Raw genomic sequence first — 20,628 nt, 5'->3', positions numbered from 1 at the left:
AAAATATGCAAAATGATTCCCATCATTTGTCACACAAACACAAAAAACCACCATTACAGTCAGTGGCGCCCGATAATGCGAGTTCCTAATGGTAGGTAATTGAAAATTTGCGTGCAAAATTGAGACCGAAAAATCACTCACCTGGTGGTGATGGTACCGGAGATAGGGAACGAAATGGCCACGCAGCGCTCAATCGAGATGGCCATCAGCGTGTTGACCGATGCCGACACCGAAACGCCCTGAAGATAGGATACGGTCTTGCAGAAGAACACCCCAAGGATCCAAGCTGGAAATGGGAAGACAGATGTTAGGAAAGGGGCAAAGAACGAGAAAGTGACTAGAATGTAGGGGCAGTTTCGCTAATGGGGAGGAATAAGCATTCCTTGGAAAACGCATAAATTCTTCAAATTTCATCTGAATTTTAAGGCTGACAAGGTAATGAAACAATTTAATCTTCATACACGTACACACTGTTTACAGATGCTTCCTTATAAATCTCTTGTACTCAAATTTTATTTAAATTTAATTTAAATTGTTTTTTTTAATGTCATTTTTTACTATCAAAAATTGATCTAAACATGTTTTGGGCATTCTTTTATATTCAATAGCGAGTTTATGAATGTCGGTTTTTTATGTTTAAATTTTTATTTATGGACATGCTTATTCTTCTATTTTTTCTTCAAGCCGCTTTTGGTTAACAATTTTTGATAATAATAAAAAGTACAATTTTTACAGCACTTTTGGAAAAAAAAATATATATTTTTCTTTTACTTATTTTATTTTCCGTGCATCTAACGGAAAAAAGTTTTGAAATGAGTTTAATACTACCGTCATGTAAGGTGGGTAAAAAGTTCGAAATTAATGGTATAATCAATATTTTCAGAAAAAGAATAACTGCTAATAGGTAAGAAATACATACAGTAGACCTTTAATTTACAATGTTGCTGAACAACTTCTTCTTCTTCATGGCATTAACGTCTCCACTGGGACAGAGCCTGCTTCTCAGTTTAGTGTTCAATGAGCACTTCCACAGTTGAGCAATTCTCGCTGAAACCAGGCCGCCATCGGCACCCATCGTTAGAATTACAATTTTATGTCACTGATCGCTAGTTTTCGATAAAACTTAAGGGTGGTCCTTTCTGATTTCTCAAATTGGTAGACCCCTCGTACGCCAGCTAGCTGAACAGTTTGAGAAAAAACCCTTTTTTTGATAAATCTTGGGTATTTCTTCACATGATATGTCTCATATTTCGCTTGGAACACATAGTAAACTTAGTGGCATCATATAGAGAAAGGATATAGCTTTCATTTAAACTTAAAAAAATGTTGACGGCCATTTTGAATTTGGCCGCCATTTTGAATTTTATTAGAAAAATCGTTGTTTCACCATTAGCGCACCGCTTGTTTTGAATTCTGAGATCACCATCAGAAAGCTGAGGAAAAATTGCTTAAGATAGGCTACAGAAACTAGGTGAGCAATGGTATTTACCCTATGATATGAACGATTTTCTAAATCATGTTATACGATTTTGACGTATATGGCGAGTGCAATCAATACAAACATCATTTTTCATCATCAACATCAACAAAGAAACAAGTTTTCAACCTTTGGTGTTTTATTCGAGTCGAGTAAAGAATAAGAATATTATTTTGAGTGATAAAATCTGGCGGCCATCTTGGATTTTAACGCCATCTTGAGTTTAAGTAGTAGAGTGAATTTTTCACCTTGATACCACTCAGCATGTCGAATTTAGAAGCTACCAAAAAAAGGTTACGTATACTCTTCTTCTTATTATTCTTCATTTTCCTGACATTACTTCCCTACTGGAACCGAGCCTGATACTCAGCTTTATTAATAATAAGTCCAGGTTATTAATCAGGAATTTTCTTTTATAATACGATTTCTGACAACTGAATTATTCTTCGACATATCTTTGAATTCAGTAATAATGAATAAATAAATTCAATAAATGAAAACCGTCCAAAAATATTGATTGTATTAAACACACATTTTGTAACCATATGCATTGTTGTTCATTGAATGAAGTTTATAGATTGCGCGTCGGGTCATGAGTAAATCTTGTGGTAGTAGTAGTTTTAACGTAAAACATTGACAAAAGTACATTAATTCAGAATGGAAATCTTAAATTTTGAAGCAAAAAAACATCCTGGATTTTCTGAGCCATAAAGTATCGTTTTTAGTACCGCCCAACATGCATGTAAAAAATTGAAAGATAATAAGCGGATTTTGTTCTAATGTGGACGTAATGCCGAAACGCAGGTGTATCATTTCGAGGATGGAAAATCTGGCGGCCATCTTGATTTTTAGCAGTTAAATGATTTATTACCATCTCAGTGCTCATCATGTTTAATCATGAGGCCTCCGGTAAAAAAAAACAATCAGATTCTATCTTTCTTATCTTATCTCAGCTGTTCAACTGATTGTTCATATCTATCAATGGTTTAAGGTCGCACGGGACGTCATCATAATCACCCTATCCATTTCAAGAAGCAAATCTCAAGAACCACTCCATATTTCGATGCGAAAATGTATCACTATGATTCTATATATGTAGTGCACAACCCGATAAATTTTCAGCTTCACATTTGCTTCCACAAAGTTTTGATGATTATTGTTAGAGTGAGACGAAAGATAGGGAAAATAACACGGTCTCCCGTGTCCCCTTAAGACTAAATAAATGAAAGAAATAATGCTATTTTTCAACTCGGTGATATGTAGAAGAATCATTCAGGGAGCCAATAAGCGTAAAAAATCCTATTTGATAATTTCTCAGTAAATGTACTCCTGACAGGGAAGATCAGGTTTGAAGAGGACCGGAATTGGTGATGTGTTGGGGTCCTTACAGCATCCAGCATATTTCATTGTTTTAGAAGAATACTTTTTTACAGAGCATCGTTTTTTTAATTTAAAATTTTTTGATTGCTGAGTTGCGTGATTGATAACTCACGCATGAAAAAATCTCAAGCGTGAGTTATGAGAAATTGAGTTTTTCACAACACTGCTACCGTGATGAATCAAGATCGGGACGGGACCAATATCCGGACACTCAATTATTATTTATTGATTTACCAATGATATTTAACAATGATCTAGTTATATGATCTCGTATCTATAGGTTTAAAATTATTTTTATCATTTTACAATAATTTTCCATGTAGTATGCTTTGCCATAAAATACACAGCGTAACAAAAATGATATTTTTGCGTGTCTCAAGGATCAAATTATGTGTCTCTAGTAGATTTGGGGTTGCTGAATCTGGTGCCATTCTCAGAAATGTTCCAGCACGTCACAATTTTTAGCTACAGGTCGCCAAAGTTGTATAAAACACTGGTTTTATTAATATTTACATGAAATTTAAAGTACAATTTATCATACTTTTTTGTAATCTAATCCATCAAACATGCAAAATAAAACTTGAACTTTCATTTCAGACATAATTTGATTGAAAAATGCGCGATTACATTTCGATTAAACCGATTTTTTTAACATGCTTGCAGTCTCCATACAAAATTCTTCGTTTCTTCTATATGGCAAAATACAACAATTCTCTAAACCATCAAAAAATAACTTTTCCGTATCGAAAGTAATACAAACTGTGATGATAAGTATTGTTATACACATAAAGTTTGAATTCTGTGGCAAATTAAGCCAATATATTACCTTACAAGCTGGCAAACTTGCATACAAGTTGGCTGAAATAGTCATTTTTTGCATTTTTAACAGTCAATATCTCAAAAACTAAACGTGCTATGATATTTCTGAAAACGGCAATGGATTCAGCAACCTTTAATTAAGTGAATAGCAGTATTTTGGTGCTGGAGACAAAAACGTGTTCCGCAGTGATATTAAAAATGAAAACAAATTCGCAACTTCAGTTTTGCCTTTTTTCCTGTGTCTTTCAAGGTCATATTGTGAAGTTTCCAATTGACTTTTTGGAGTTGATTTATTCGCGAATATGTGAATAGATATTATTTTTACTGCTTGTTTGGTTCAGAAAAGTAAATGTGATGATAAATAATAAAGTTAGTTGGGAGAAAACAGTGATTTGGTGTGAAAATTAAATAAGTTAAGAGCAAAAAGACGCTGTCTGGGTTTGTGAGCTAATGTTTCTCTTGCCGGACTATATTTGCAGTAAAAAGTACTGTTTGTGAAGAATATATGAGAAAAAATAAAAGTTATGATGGAAAATTATTGTAATCAAAGATAAGACATTTGTTTTGCGCAGAAAACTGCTTAGAATCGCGATTGCTTCCGTGGCGCTGCATAACATTTTTAGCATCGTAGCACCAACAATGAATGCAGGTAAAATATGTTCTAATTAAACATAAAGTTGTCAATTTTATTATACTATACAGCAAATGAATAATCATTTCCTTGTTGATTTTATTAAATTTTATATAGATATAGTCAATTTAAATAACGTTGTCCGGATTTTGATTCACGTGTCCGGCTTTGAGGACAAGAATTGCTTCGTTATTTTAACGATTTACATGCTATTTTTGCTATTTCTACTAAAATATTCTTCATTTTTGTGTAGATGTGGTCCTAAACTAATAGTATAAATATCACAAATTATTCATGTGAGAAAATAAGGTCATGAAAATTGAGCTGAAACATTTGGTGCCTCTTAAGCGTCCGGATATTGATGCACCACGGTAGCGGAATTTGGGGCAAGTGTGCCACCTTAAGCAAATTGTTCTCTAACTTTGCCTAAAGCTTATAAAATCCACCAATTTAGCCTCATGAGGTTAGTTTCACATCTTTTCATAACCACTGTGCCATTCAAAAAGAAAATAATTTCAAAAAGTATTAGTTTTGGAGCTTCTCAAATATCATCCAAAATAACATATTTTTCGACACTATGGGGCAAGTGTGCCACCCATATGGGGCAAGACGGCCACCGAATGAACATCGCATGTAATTCTACTTGTAATGAAATTTTCTTTATTTCCTATTAATATTACTTACAAAGCAGACGCTAATCGATAATTCAAAAAAATATTTTAAGTTTACCGTAATAAGGGGGGGCTTTATAACAAGGTTCGAAACATGCGTAACTCTTTATTACTTAATTCGAATAACTAAAATGATTATTTTTGTCCCCATTCAATACAATATATGTATTACTTTTATATTATGGCGAATATGTACAATATTAAACTAGATCAGCATTAAATAACGGTAAAATATTGATGTAGATATGTAAAACGTTAGTTAATAAGCCAAAAACATGTTATTATTGAATATTTTGAGAAAAAATGCTTAGGGGGGCAAACATGTTCGTTATTCCCCTACTTTACTTTAAAAACTACTACTGGTGCCTCATTTTAGTTTATTATTATGATTTTGTTGATGATGTTTTAATTTTTATAAATTTCACACCAATAATTTTTGTTTACCAAATAGGTGGCACACTTGCCCCAATAAGTATACATTTCAACCAAACTGGATTTCGTGTGTAAAACTAAATACTTTTTTTGTTCAAATGTCACAATAAGTTACACAATTGAATAGTTTCACGATGTATAGTACGTTATAAAAATCTGTTAATAATTTATCGTTCCCCATGCTATTTAGAAACAACGAAATCTTATAAAAATCCACTCAAATTTGGTTGTCTTTGCTCAAGTCGATGTAAATACGTGAAAAATAGAGCAATTTTCATCATATTTTGATCATTGTATTGTGAACTGTAAGGGAACATATTGTTAAGCTCAAAAAGAAAATATATATTGTAGTTTTTATAAAAAGCAGGGGTGGCACACTTGCCCCTATGGCACACTTGCCCCAAAGTCCGCTATGTCAACTCTCCCTTACTCGGTATTTCGTTTATCGATACCTATCGAGTTAGAGAACCACAGTAAATGTTGATTGTCATGGCTATCTCGATAATCCCTTTGATCACAGTTGCACCGGTTTTGTGTTCTATAACTCGATACCTCCCTAACTTGATGGTCCCTTCAATAACGAGGTATGGAAAGTTGACTGCATAAACTGCACTGCCACTACTTTTGGACACACACACTATTTGGAAAAATCATTCATTCATTCGTGAACTTTCTAAAAAACCGGTAATTGTGTGGATCTAGTGTATTAATCTAAGAATTGCTGGAAATCGTTGAAATATTAGAAGATTTCATCATGTTTTTCCTTAAGGTTACTGAAACATCTAACTTTCCCCCAAACACAATTTTCAATCGCTTTTTCATTAACCATTCTTCGTGACCGGAAGATTCGTACATTAGGAAAGCAGTCTGCACATACCCAGTGTATTCATTGGAGAAGGCGCGACAGAAATTTGATTAGAAAGCTTACCACGATATCGTCTATGCCGAATGCCATTTTTCTCTAAATGTCTGTCGGCGAAGAAGAACTCGATGGGCGGACGAAGATGGCCATCATCGACGAGGACCATCATGAGAGGGCAATCAAATCTGCTTATTCAATTTTGCATTTTGTTTTTCATTTCATGATACATTTTCTTCAGACTACCTATTTATTTAATTTCACGTTGGTAAAACTTCAAGACGTGAAAATTAGGACATATATACTATATATCTCTCTCGCATTGAATATATTTTCAAAGTTTCGCGGGAGCACTCTGGCAGGGGCAATTGTCACCTCGGAATAGATGGAAGACCTCAAAAAGCTATGTTCCTCAATTTCCCTCAAAACGACTACGTTCGTTCGCTCGTTGCCCTGTATCTTTTTTTTTTAGTGATTATTCTAAAAATGTTGTATAAAAAGTTACAACATATGTCAACCCATTTCCATTCTATTTCAGTAAATCCTTGAAAACAAATTCTTCGAATAATATGAATCTCATTTTTTTCTTAAATATTACGCTCAACCTCTAAAAAAAAATGCATGAATTCGAAAAGAAAACATACAATTTTCTTGAAAATACCTGGAGGAATCGCTGAGAACTCTTTGAAGGAACTACACAAGTAAAGCAACGTCCATTTACGTAACTTTTAAAATATCAATTTTAAGCTCCCTCCCCTGCGTAACGCTTTTTGTATGCTGCGCTTAAAAGTACTCCCCTTAGAGCGTTACGTAATTTGTGGATTCAGGACCCCTACTCGCCTTTTTGGGCTCATAGAGCTATCATACGGCTAATATAAGGCATGTCAGTTGTATAATTGCATTATAATAGCACTCAGGGTGAATTTAAGTGCTACTTGATTACTTGGGTAGAATTATCAGCTGGATAACAGCATGAAAAATATTGAAGTAGTTCCTCGAAGGATTGGAGGAAAAATCTTAAGGAAAACGCCCCCTCTGGCTACGGTCATGGTAGGGGCATTTTTTAGTCGGCCAAGTGACGCTCGAGAAGTAGTGAAATTTTCCCACTAATTATCATACTTTTCAAGTGACTGCAGCGATTTAATTTGTAGTTGAGTATACCATACCAAAAAAACAGACAAATCTTTGCCTGGAAATAAAGTTTTACAACTGGCTTGGATTGCGGACGGGCATGTCTGCAACGGTAATTGAGGAAAAACTTTTCCGCTGGTGGTTTTTCGATAAAAAGCGAATATAATCGGAAGGCGTGGAAAACCCTCAAGGTACGAAAAACTGGACGCTTAAATCAGAACCATAATCTTTAGCACAGCGTGGTTTTAGGTGCTGGTTGTCGCTGGTGGCATGGTTAAGGGATGCGCTATAGATTTAGTGATTGGGGTCTTTCTTAGCTTGGTTCGTAAAACCGCAATCATAATACAAGACCATGCTGCCGGTAGTAAGGTACGGTTGTAAGCTTGGATCTAGGATATATTCTAGGTATCACTGGCGTGTAACACCGAAGAAGAAGACGATACAATTCAGTTAAAAGCCTATAAAAACCGAGCTTTATGGTGAGATGGATCCGATGTGGAGGAGCGCTGTTGTAAAAATCAATCCATGGCGAAGGAGATTGCCAAGAAGTGTTCAGTCTTAGCGAGCGGAGAAAAAGTTTTGATGCCTCGAGTGATTTGGGTAACAGACTTGAACACCCAAATCAAAATGAAGCATTGAAAGCAAACACGTGTTGCACAGTACTTTTCGAGTTCTGGTATTTAGAGCTACCTACGAAAAAGGGGTGTGGCTATCTGGGAAAGTTACCAGTAGGTGTGAATTATTGATACCATTATTAGATAAGGCATTCACATTGAACTTTAAAATTTAGGAAGCGAACAATGAGATATGAGATAATTGGACGTCTTTGTAGAGTTCGAAATATATTCTTCTTCCTGGCATTACGTCCTCACTAGGACAGAGCCTGCTTCTCAGCTTAATATTCAATGAGCACTTTCACAAGGTCCCATTATTAGTAGTTGGTGATCCATAATAATGTAACTACTTTATATCTTAAACTTCTTCTATGACGATTGTCTGGTAAAGGTCTATGCATAGCCTACCTCCATAAACACTGATCGGACTAATGGAATATAAGAGTTATAAGTCTCATTCTCAATATCATTCCAAAAAACTGGATCCAAAAAAGACTTGCAAATATGTAAGTAGCGTGTTTGTGCTATTGATTCGTAACCTAGTAAAGTAATGATAACGCAAAAACACTTCCTAAAAGAAGCATAATCGTCGCATTTTCATATCCTACTCAGTTTTCAAACAACCCTCAGTGGCATGTTTGTTTTCTTGGGTAAGCGTCGATGATGGGAATTGTTGTTGGAAAAACGGTTCGGGAAAACCCGATCATCTTTGTTTTCCAGTTTTGACTATAGGTTGGTTCGCTTTTACCCACCGCAATTTCGACCGATTCTCGGTAGGCGATAAGTTTGTTTTAGACAGGGCTGTTAAATGTCTTGAATTTCACGTGACTTTGACATTTGAATATTGCTAATATCATCGCTTCTAGTGGATAAAGTCATCGGAAAATGTTTTTCCCAGTGAGCTTTTCCAAATTACTATCGGTTGCTAATATTTTCTGATATTTTTTTTGCATGCTTTGGTGCTATAAGCATTTGAATTTTTCCAAAATTTTGACATTTAACAGCACTGGTTTTAGACAGACACAAAATCAGCCACATATAACGAACGGACAAATGAGGGTGTTACTGACTTTCGCCTCTTTGCTTGCATATATTATCTGACAATCTTCGGAGAAGAAAAAGTTTTGCCCTAAACAAACATAAATGTGGCGTTTGGGATATCAGAAGTAGGGAAATGATTTGGATAGTCTTACAAAGTCAAGCCTGTAGTTCTAGTCGGAATACTTCTGCCCTTGTTTCAACCCCGTTTACTCAGCTGAAAAATAATTACTCTTCACGTTTTGCTCCCTCAATCAAGAGTTTAACCGGTAATTTATTTCTAACTTTAGAACACGAGACTTACCCGGATAGATGTTGCCAATGAGCGTGAACGGCAGACAGAGGAAATTGACCAATAAATCAGCGTACGCCAGATTGACGATGAAGCGATTGGTCGGAGATCGCATCATGGTGCTTTTCTTCACGACAATCACCACCGAGATGTTGCCCAGCAGTCCGACGATGAATATCAGAGCATAGGCCACGCTGTAAAGGGGGCATGAAAAATTAAAGAAAGAGTAAAAAATTGACGGAAATTTATAGAAGAAGTAGTGATGTTTCTTAGATTGATGGGTTAACATATTAAAGAGCAGCTATTTTCAAATTATGGAGAGCTGTACATGTGTATTGGTCGTTCTAAAAATTAATGTTTCTTAGAGAGCTTCGCGTGACAGTAATTGTCCCTTCCGAATGTAATCCGATATTTAAAATGTAGGCTCAATTGTAAGATAATGAATAATGCTACTTCATGCTTGATTTACTAATTTTTTTTATTCAATCTTAAATTGTTTTTATAAAAAAATATTCTTGGCACTTTTGATTTACTGCGAAAGTGGTTGTTTTTTTTTTGAAAGCTACAAAGCTCATATTTGGCCACAATATACGTGGTTCTGAAGTGCTTCTAGTTGCAAAGTTTTAGAAAATTCGGTTGAGAAAAGCCCCCATGCCAAAGTGAATCATGGAAGTGCTCAAGCGGTCCTGCATCCTATCATTTCTGACTGAATTTGTACATGAATTCTTCGAGGTACCTTTTCATACAATCTTCGGGTACCTCTTGAAATGTCCAGAAATTCCACTAGGGATTCCTGTAAGATTTCTGTTAGATTCTTCAGGAATTCATTCAGCTTGTTATTAAGAAATGTTTGCAGATATTACTCCAGAAAATCATTACAGGAGTTCCAAAGTGAATTTCTTCAGGCATTTTTTTCAGTGATTTTCACAAGGCCTTCAAAAATTATTCTTTAAGGCATATTTCCACAGATTATTATTTTCATAGATTAGTCTTGATACTCCGCCTTGGTGTAGGAAGCCGTGAAATGCTTTTTTCTAGAAATTCCTTCATCAATTTTTCTAACGATTACTCCATTAAATCTTACATGGGATTTCTAGACGTATTCCGCAAGTAAGTTTTTGCAATTTATTCAGTAGAAAAAGACCAAGGTAAAACAAAAACTGAGAACTGCTTGCCTTGAAAAATTTAAATAGTTATATAAAATCAGCACAATAAATCCCGAAAAGCTGCTTGTCAGAAGTCCCATCAATTCACAAAGCGATACCAACCTTAGCAAAACCGTCCCAACCAGCCCGTATCGTAGTTCGTAGGCAGGGTCGATTACCAGCGGGTCGTCGTAGTCCACTTCCACTTCCGCTTCCAGTTCGTCAAACTGTGACTGGCTGAGGTTGGCCAACGTGGTCGTCGTAGACAGCGATGGAGATGCCATCGATTCCGGCTCATAGTGCACGACGAAGCAGGTCCAATTGTTCTGGTGCGATCCGATGCTGGTAGAACAGTTAATTAAATTGGTTTCCATCCGAAAATTCCAGTGAATGACGGCGCGGAACGATATATTCGGTGGGGAGGGGCAGGATGAGTAATTGTTCGACTTCCAGTTGGCCTATAAGTAGTCGTCAATGATCACCCCCAAATTGTAACGGATGACGAGGCATGGGCGATGGAAGAGATAATATAACACATTTTCCGTCTCATTTGTGTGTGGTGTTGCTGACAGCTGCTTCGGAAGTTGCTAGACGAATTGCTGCTCGATAAATCAAGATGGGATCGTAAACGTGGCCAATAATCTGCAAATATACGAATAGACGAAAAAAATGGTTATGGAAGCCGAATGTAGAATGAACTGTAAAAAAAGTATGGTGGGATCTAATACAGATGGAATACTAAGTTCTGTTAAACCCAGATGAACATAAATTGCTTCATGTAAAACCAATATTAGGGTGTCTCAGAAAAAAAAAACAATGTAATAAAAGACATAGTCCTCAACCCTTGAATGAAAGATATGCTTATTTATAGCATTTTTGTAGAATAATTCAACTTTAAAAAATATATATGGAAGCTGTAAGGAACATAAGCATTAGTTGAAATTGAACATATAGCTGAAAGTTACCTATTTTTATGGGTTTTTAAAAGTTTTGCAGAGAGAAATGAATATTTTCAAAAATTAATACGTGAGGAGTGACCAAAGCGCCATTTTAATTTTCGCCTTATTATGCAACATATCTGCAAAAATAACGTTGGTTTTCTTTTCTATAACATGAGGTTGAAAGAACTGATGGCAATCAATGGTTTTTGCTCGATAGCCAAAAAAGCGATGAAAAACTTCAACGGCGCATACTTTAATTCGCCAGATTACGGCTGACAAATGTTCAAAAATCTGGGGCCTCCTTAGCCGAGTAGTTCAAGCGTGTGCTAGAACAAGTCAAGGAAATTTCCATTATGAAAAGATCCTGGACCGACCAGGAATCGGTCAAACGTGTGCTAGAATAAGGGCATAGGTCGCATGACCGATTTCTCTTCATCGATCCTCATTCATTTATTTAGTTAACATCTACACAGATAACACTGAATCAACAATTTCACGCCACATCTCTCCATCCTCGGTTCTGCCCCACGCTCGCCAAATCGATACGCACTTGATCCGCCCACCTAGCTCGCTGCGCTCCACGCCTTCTTGTACCAACGGGATCCGAAGCGAACACCATCTTTGCAGGGTTGCTGTCCGGCATTCTTGCAACATGCCCTGCCCATCGTATCCTTCCAGCTTTGGCCACCTTCTGGATACTGGGTTCGCCGTAGAGTTGGGCGAGCTCGTGGTTCATCCTTCGCCGCCACACACCGTTCTCCTGCACACCGCCGAAGATCGTCCTAAGCACCCGACGTTCGAAGACTCCAAGTGCTTGCAGGTCCTCCTCGAGCATCGTCCACGTTTCATGCCCGTAGAGGACTACCGGCCTTATGAGCGTTTTGTACATGGTACATTTGGTGCGGGCGTGAATCTTTTTTGACCGCAGCTTCTTCTGGAGGCCATAGTAGGCCCGACTTCCACTGATGATGCGCCTCCGTATTTCACGGCTAACGTTATTGTCAGCCGTCAGCAAGGATCCAAGGTAGACGAACTCGTCGACCACCTCGAACGTATCCCCGTCTATCGTAACACTGCTACCTAGGCGAGCCCTGTCGCGCTCGGCCCCACCAGCTAGCATGTACTTTGTCTTGGCCGCATTCACCACCAGTCCAACTTTTGCTGCCTCGTTTCAGGCGGGTGTACAGGTCTGCCAGCTTTTCAAATGTTCGGCCGACGATGTCCATATCATCCGCGAAGCAAACAAATTGACTGGATCTCGTAAAAATCGTACCCCGGCTGTTAAGCCCGGCTCTCCGCATAACACCTTCTAGCGCAATATTGAACAACAGGCACGAAAGTCCATCACCTTGTCGTAGTCCCCGGTGGGATCCAAACGAACTGGAGTGTTCGCCTGAAACCTTCACACAATTTTGCACACCTTCCATCGTCGCTCTTATCAGTCTCGTGAGCTTCCCGGGAAAGCTGTTCTCGTCCATGATTTTCCATAGCTCTACGCGGTCGATACTGTCGTATGCCGCCTTGAAATCGATGAAAAGGTGATGCGTTGGGACCTGGTATTCACGACATTTTTGGAGGATTTGCCGTACAGTAAAGATCTGGTCCGTTGTCGATCGGCCGTCAACGAAGCCGGCTTGATAACTTCCCACGAACTCGTTTACTACGGGTGACAAACGACGGAAGATGATCTGGGATAGTACTTTGTAGGCCGCATTTAGAATGGTGATCGCTCGAAAGTTCTCACAGTCTAACTTGTCGCCTTTCCTGTAGATGGGGCAGATTACCCCTTCCTTCCACTCCTCCGGTAGCTGTTCTGTTTCCCAGATTGTGCCTATCAGCCGGTGCAGACAAATGGCCAGCCTTTCCGGACCCATCTTTATGAGTTCAGCTCCGATACCATCCTTACCAGCAGCTTTATTGTTCTTGAGCTGGTGAATGGCATCCTTAACCTCCCTCAAAGTGGGGGCTGGTTGGTTTCCATCTTCCACAGTACTGACGAAGGCATTTCCTCCGTTGTCCCGTCCTTCATTGCCTGTGCTCTCAGCACCATTCAGGTGCTCGTCGAAGTGCTGCTTCCACCTTTCGATCACCTCACACTCGTCCGTCAGAATGCTCCCATCCTTATCCCTGCACATCTCGGCTCGCGGCACGAAGCCGTTGCGGGATGCGTTGAGCTTCTGATAGAACCTACGTGTTTCCTGAGACCGGCACAGCTGTTCCATCTCCTCGCACTCCGTCTCCTCCAGGCGGCGTTTTTTCTCCCGAAAGAGGCGGGTCTGCTGTTGTCGTTTCCGTTTATAGCAGTCCACGTTCTGCCGGGTCCCTTGCTGCAGCATGACCGCCCGCGCTGCTTTCTTCTCCTCCAAAACCTCCTGGCACTCCTCGTCGAACCAATCGTTCCGTCGACTCCGTCCCACGTACCCGACGTTGCTCTCAGCTGCATCGTTGATGGCTGCGTTTACTGTTCTCCAGCAGTCCTCAAGAGGGGCTTCGTCCAGCTCACCCTCTTCCGGTAATGCAGCCTCGAGTTGCTGCGCGTATGCCGCTGCGACATCCGGTTGCTTGAGCCGCTCTAGGTCATACCGGGGCGGCCGTCGGTACCGTACGTTGTTAACGACGGAGAGTTTTGGGCGCAGTTTGACCATCACCAGATAGTGGTCAGAGTCGATGTTAGCGCCACGATAGGTCCTGACGTCGATAATGTCGGAGAAGTGCCGACCATCAATCAGAACGTGGTCGATTTGCGATTCTGTCTGCTGTGGCGATCTCCAGGTGTATCGGTACGGAAGGCTGTGCTGGAAGTAGGTGCTACGAATGGCCATATTCTTGGAGGCGGCAAAATCAATTAGTCGTAGGCCGTTTTCGTTCGTCAGCCGGTGGGCGCTGAACTTTCCAATCGTCGGTCTGAATTCCTCCTCCTGGCCAACCTGAGCGTTTAGATCTCCTATGATGATTTTGACGTCGTGGCTTGGGCAACTGTCGTACTCGCGTTCAAGCTGCGCGTAAAAAGCGTCTTTATCATCATCAGTGCTTCCGGAGTGAGGGCTGTGCACGTTTATTATGCTGAAGTTGAAGAACCGGCCTTTGATCCTCAACTTGCACATTCTCTCATTGATCGGCCACCACCCGATCACGCGCCTCTGCATATCACCCATCACTATAAAAGCTGTTCCCAGCTCATGTGTATTGCCGCAGCTCTGGTAGATGGTATGGTTACCTCTAAACATTCGCACCATTGATCCCTTCCAACACACTTCCTGCAACGCTACGATGCCGAATCCACGGTCCTTCAGCACGTCGGCGAGTATGCGTGTGCTCCCGATGAAGTTGAGAGATTTACAGTTCCACGTACCGAGCTTCCAATCGCTAGTCCCTTTACGTCGCTGTGGTCTTCGCCGATTGTCCCGGTTCGTATTCTCTCGTTGATTATTCGTTGCTTGATTTTTTTACGGCTGGCTTGCAGGGCCTGACACCAACCCCCTAGATTTCCGGAGGACCATTCCCCCTAAATGTTCGGAGGACCATAGTGCGCAGTTTAGCTTAGTGTCCTTCTCTGGCACTCGGACGATGATCAGCCGCCCCTGACATGGGGAACAGACGCTGTTGTGAGCCGCTCCTAACATGGAGTACAGACGCTCAAGGTTTGCAGAAGCAAACCCCCCCTTCCCTGTCAGCATACCACCAAACTTCCCACCGGGGGTTGGTTACCCGATCTTCCCTAAGGTTACTCGTACCCCGGCCAGTACCGCGAGGAGGTAGGGATAGGAGTTGCTGGGCATGAGGCTAAGGACCGCACAAAGGGGTCTATTTTATTCCTTCAGGTACGCGAGGTACCAATGGTACGCCATGCCCAGCCATTTACCAACCAAAATCGATCCTCTCTTCTGTGAATAAAGGTGACAAGAAGCAAGTTCGTAAGCATTTTTTCACTTTAGACCACTTGGCAGCGATGCAATCTTGCGTCCTGTAGAGAAAAACTGCGAACAAACTTCCAGCTTATCACCTTTATTCACAGAAGAGAGGATCGATGAAGAGAAATCGGTCATGCGACCTATGCCCTTATTCTAGCACACGTTTGAATTAGAGTCCGCGGCTACAAAGTAAAGCCTTGCTGAAGGTGTCTGGGTTCGATTCCTGGTCGGTCCAGGATCTTTTCATAATGGAAATTTCCTTGACTTAGTTCAATCGTACCTGCCACACGATATACGAATGCGAAAAATGGCAACTTTGGTAGAGAAAGCTCTCAGTTTATAACTGCGGCTGTGCTCATAAGAACACTAAGGGGCCATCCATTAATTACATAAGGGTTAATGTTGGGAGGGGGGGTTTCAGATTTCTTACGCGCCATACAATTAATTTTTAATTTTCATACAGAAAACTTTACCATAGGGAGGGGTGGGGGGCTTTGAAAAATCCCGAAAATTGTCTTACGTAATTAATGGATCGCAAAGGGATTTGAGATTATCAAACATGTTTTGAAAAAGCTACTTGTAAGCAGTTTTGCTACCGGGTACATTCCCAGATCCTGGCGTGATATTACTGTAAAGTTTATCCCGAAAGGAGGACGTGCATCGTATGAAGAAGCGAAGAGCTTTATACCAATCAGTCTGACCTCTTTTCTTCTGAAATGTCTGGAACGCATTATCGATCATCACATCCGTGATGTTTTTTTTGGCAAACATGCCTCTTCATGTCAATCAACATGCTTACCAATCTGGAAAGTCCACTGTGACTCTTTTACACAAAGTTGTATACGATATCGAGAAAGCATTCGCTCAGAAGCAATCCTGCTTGGGTGTTTTCTTGGTTATTGAGGGTGGCTTTGATAACGTGTCTTTCGATGCCATATTGGAAGCCGCACGAAACCATGGACTACCTACAATGATTACCAATTGGATTCATCAAATGCTCAAAAACCGACATCTCTTCTCGACATTGCGTCAAGCAGCGATTCGAAAATTGAGTGTTTGCGGATGCCCCCAAGGGGGAGTCTTGTCACCACTTTTGTGGAATCTCGTAGCAGATACGCTATTGAGGCAACTCAATAATTGCGGTTTTCCAACTTATGGATTTGCCGACAACTATCTAGCTCTGATAGTTGGTATGTGCATAAGCACCCTATTCGACCTGATGCAAAGTGCTCTTCAGGTAGTCGAGAGTTGGTGTCTCCATTATGGCCTTTCGGTTAACCCGAATAAAACATCTATTGTTCTTTTTACGGAGAGACGAAACCGCGATGGAATTTGACCTTTACGTCTTTTTGGCACTGAGATTAATGTGACTGATCAAGTAAAGTATGTCGGAGTCATTCTAGATTCCAAAACTTTCATGGACACCTCACATTGATTTCAGAGTCAAAAAACCTTGCATGGCCTTCGGTCAATGCCGGCGAATCTTTGGTAAAACTTGGGGCCTCAAACCCAAATATATCAAATGGATTTACACAACAGTTGTTCGACCAATATTGGCATATGGATGTCTTGTGTGGTGGCAAAAGGGCGAAGTGAGAACAATCCAATCAAAATTGGGCCATCTCCAAAGGATGTGCTTGATGGCGATGTCTGGTGCGTTCTCTACAACTCCCACAGCAGCGCTTGAGGCCATTTTCGACGTTGCGCCACTACAAATATATCTTAAACAAGAAGCACTTTCTTGCTCTTACCGTTTATGGGTACTGGATCTACTGGAGAAAAATCCAGTGAATCGTAGATCTACACACACTTCGTTGTTTCCACTTTTGGTGAATTGGGACAAAATTGTCCTTGCTCCAAGTGATCTCACAATTGCTTGTCACTTTCCTTACAGGACATTTACCACACAATTCCCTTCACGGAAAGAGTGGACGTCTGTCTATTTGGAAAGAAGTATATCAAACAATATAGTATGTTACACTGATGGCTCCCTTCTTGAAGGTAGAGCTGGTGCAGGAGTATATTCTCGTGAGCTAAGGCTGAATCAGTTTTACTCACTTGGTAGAAACCGCACCGTTTTTCAGGCGGAAATATTTGCTCTTATGTGTGGAGTGCAATCAGCACTTCAACAGCGCGTAATGGGTAAAGTCATATACTTCTGTTCAGATAGTCAGGCTGCTATAAAAGCTCTCGCTTCGGCCAACTCAAGGTCGAAGCTTGTTATCGCATGTCGAACTCAAATTGAGGAACTGAATTCAGTCAACTCTGTAAACCTTGTATGGGTACCTGGCCATTCTTCCATCGCTGGAAATGAATTGGCTGATGAGCTAGCTCGCGATGGAGCATCGCATGACTTCATTGGCCCTGAGCCGGCTATTCCAATTTCGAAGTGCTGGGTGAAGTTTCAGATAAACTCTTGGGCGGCAACTCAGCACAAGCAATATTGGAATAGTTTGGAGTCCTGTCGTCAAACAAAATTGTACATTACTGAGCCATCTCCAAGGGTGGCGAAGTATTTAACAAATCTGTCAAAGCAGAATTGCAGTCTCTTGGTCAGAGCGTTGACAGGACACTGGCGACTCAACTATCACATGGCAAATATTCAGCGTGCTGACTCATTTGTGTGTGATAGTTGTGATTCCGATTATGGAACTTCGTATCACCTGATATGTAACTGTCCAGTTTTTTCGCAAATGCGATTCCAATTACTTGGTAAACACTTATTAAGTGAAACTGAATTCAGAAGCCTGAATCTTCAGGACATTCTGTTATTCTTAACCCGCTGTGGTAATGAGCTATAGGCTCTCTTTGCGTTCATGCGTTTTGCAGTGCCCTTTTTAGGGCGCTGTTCGAACCCATTGTGGTATGGAGCTACATCAGTGATTCCCAAAGTGGGCGAATTCGCCCCCCTGGGGGCGATTTTCAGGTCCAAGGGGGCGAAAATTTTTAAAACTAAATTTGGGGGGCAAAAATGTTAGAAAGGGGGCGAAAATTATGGTATGACAGCAATTGAAAAACAATAATAGATTCAAAGTTTGTAAGAGACACTCATATTTCAATGAAAGCATTTACATCTGCAACAGAATTTATTTGACTCCAAACTATTTCTAAATATGTTGGGTTGCTTTTTGCTAGGCGATCTTTGGAATAAGGCTTTATTATAAATTTTTATTACTTCTCACGCATTTGTTACACTACTCATTTTGATATTTTAGTTTAAAAAAAGGCCTGAGTAACATAAAATTGCATGGATCAAAGCTTAAAAAACAATTTGCACTGAACGTTATATTTCGGTGAATGAAGAGTTGAAGAATAGTCTGAGTTTACTTATATTTTTTTATATTTTGTATTATTTTTATATTTGCGATAATTTTTGCAATGTTGTATAAATCCTCTTGAAATTTTAGATTGGAATGTTTCCAGAAAAGCCGAAAATGGAATACACAAATTTCTTAAATGTATTTCAACAACTTTATAAAAGAAGTTAAGAGCAGAGTGAACTAAAATTGTTTCATTGATCGCACAGTAGCCAAAATAATAGATTTGTTGATACGAAAACAATTGATGCATATGATAAATACTGCACAACTCTTTTATGGATATACAAGTAGAAGACATTCTTTTTGGGGTATTTTAATTGAAGCATTATGATTGACTACTACACCCTTTGAATTTGACCAATTTTCGGTTCACTTATGATGAAATATTGATCAATACTTCAATGTTAGTTTACTGCACAATACAAACGTTCAAAATTTCGCATCAGGGGGGCGATTCCAAAATATATTGGTCTCAAGGGGGCGAAAGTCAAAAAAGTTTGGGAAACACTGAGCTACATGCTCTCATTTCGCTTGTGCGATCTTCCCTCTTCAAGGGATCCCACTCCTATTTCCTCCCATCTTTCCCTTCCCCTTCCTCTCCCATCGGGTAGATGATGAAATAGGCTCAAATATGGCGGTGGCACAAATCTCCCAACTGGTGGGGAACGTGCCTTTGGAGCCGGCCTTCTGATACCTGATACGTAATTAATGGATCGCCCCTAAGCTGAGAAACAGGCTCTGTCCCAGTGAGGACGTAATGCCAAGCAATTGGCAATTGGCACATTAGAGCAATTGGCATTGTACATATGTATCTGCACGAAACGTCAAAATATAACAATTTTCATCAAAAATTACCGTTTTTCATAATTCGATCAGGCGGAACCTCAAACGATTTTTTCTGAAGTTGATTCATTCTACAGAAATGCTATAAGTATGCATACCTTTCATTCTTGAGCCTCATGACTTTTTGAACACAATTTTTTTTCTGGGACACCCTAATATATATGTATTGTTTTTTTTTTCAGAAACCACACATCCCCAAAATTTAGATAGCGGAGGCATCTCAACAATAAATCATTCCATTGCCAAAACACTAGCTCCGTTCTGTCGGGCAGGGTGCCTTTTTTGGCCTTTGGGGATTTGTGCCCACATCAACCGTCAGCACACGCCCAATGATAAATGGTATGCGTGGGAAAAATCAACAAGTGAATTCAACATAGGTATTCCCGCTGAACGTTTATCGGGCAGCATCCATTTATTACGTAATGCTAAAACTGACAATTTTTGAACCCCTTCCCCTCGTAACGCTTTCCGTATAAAAAATATCAATTTTTGTATAGGTTGTAACGCTTAAGATCACCCCCTACGTTCCTCTAAAGCGTTACGCAATTTTTGGACGGCGCTGCAGTAGTATTCCCGGCTGAGAATACACCCACGAACCACGTCCGTCATCGCCGTGCGTGAAATTGAAGGACCGTGTGAATCTTTTCGATTGACTACTTTGCCGACAGCATGCATGGTTGTTTAACATGTTCCGGGAAATATCTGGCGCTATCAATTGTGGGATGAGCGTGCGATTATTTATTGTTTATCTTAACTGGCGTTCTGAGCATAATCATCTGGTATTAATTTTTGTCGATTTTAACTTTTTGCCACCAAATTGTTTATTTTGAACCAAAATATTGTTTATAGAACACGCAACAAATCTGAAAAGCGGCCACATTCAAAGCCGTGGGTAGTACCAATAGTAGAAATATATGCAAAAGTTTCAATAAAACTAAATTCTAATTCCAACTTGAATGTTCAAGAGTAACCGATTAAACAGCTTTCTCGTAGAATTTTGTCCATAGTTTTTTTCAGAACTTTATAAAGTGACACGTAAGGAATTTATGCCAAAAATTTATCTAAAAATAATACCTACAAATGTTTTTTTAAAGAGCAGTTCATCCAAGCTATGCAGAGATTAC

At 39.8% G+C, this 20,628-nt stretch overlaps 1 protein-coding gene across 3 annotated transcripts in view; it reads right to left on the bottom strand.

Moving 5' to 3' along the window:
• The window catches only part of LOC5578735 (neuropeptide SIFamide receptor), a 126,957-nt gene that overhangs the window by 2,802 nt on the left and 103,527 nt on the right, over nucleotides 1-20,628 (bottom strand). For all 3 annotated transcript variants that reach the window (XM_021851867.1, XM_021851866.1, XM_021851868.1), the window contains 3 exons: nucleotides 10,613-11,131; nucleotides 9,357-9,538; nucleotides 142-286 (listed from right to left, as the gene is read on the bottom strand). In XM_021851867.1, the coding sequence (XP_021707559.1) occupies nucleotides 142-286; nucleotides 9,357-9,538; nucleotides 10,613-10,863 (578 nt within the window). In that variant the 5' untranslated portion in view covers nucleotides 10,864-11,131. The remainder of the gene's footprint in view (nucleotides 1-141; nucleotides 287-9,356; nucleotides 9,539-10,612; nucleotides 11,132-20,628) is intronic.

Source organism: Aedes aegypti, chromosome 3 (genome assembly GCF_002204515.2).
Source record: "Aedes aegypti strain LVP_AGWG chromosome 3, AaegL5.0 Primary Assembly, whole genome shotgun sequence".
Taxonomy (NCBI): Eukaryota; Metazoa; Arthropoda; class Insecta; order Diptera; family Culicidae; genus Aedes; species Aedes aegypti.
This window is presented reverse-complemented; position numbering and strand designations above follow the sequence as displayed.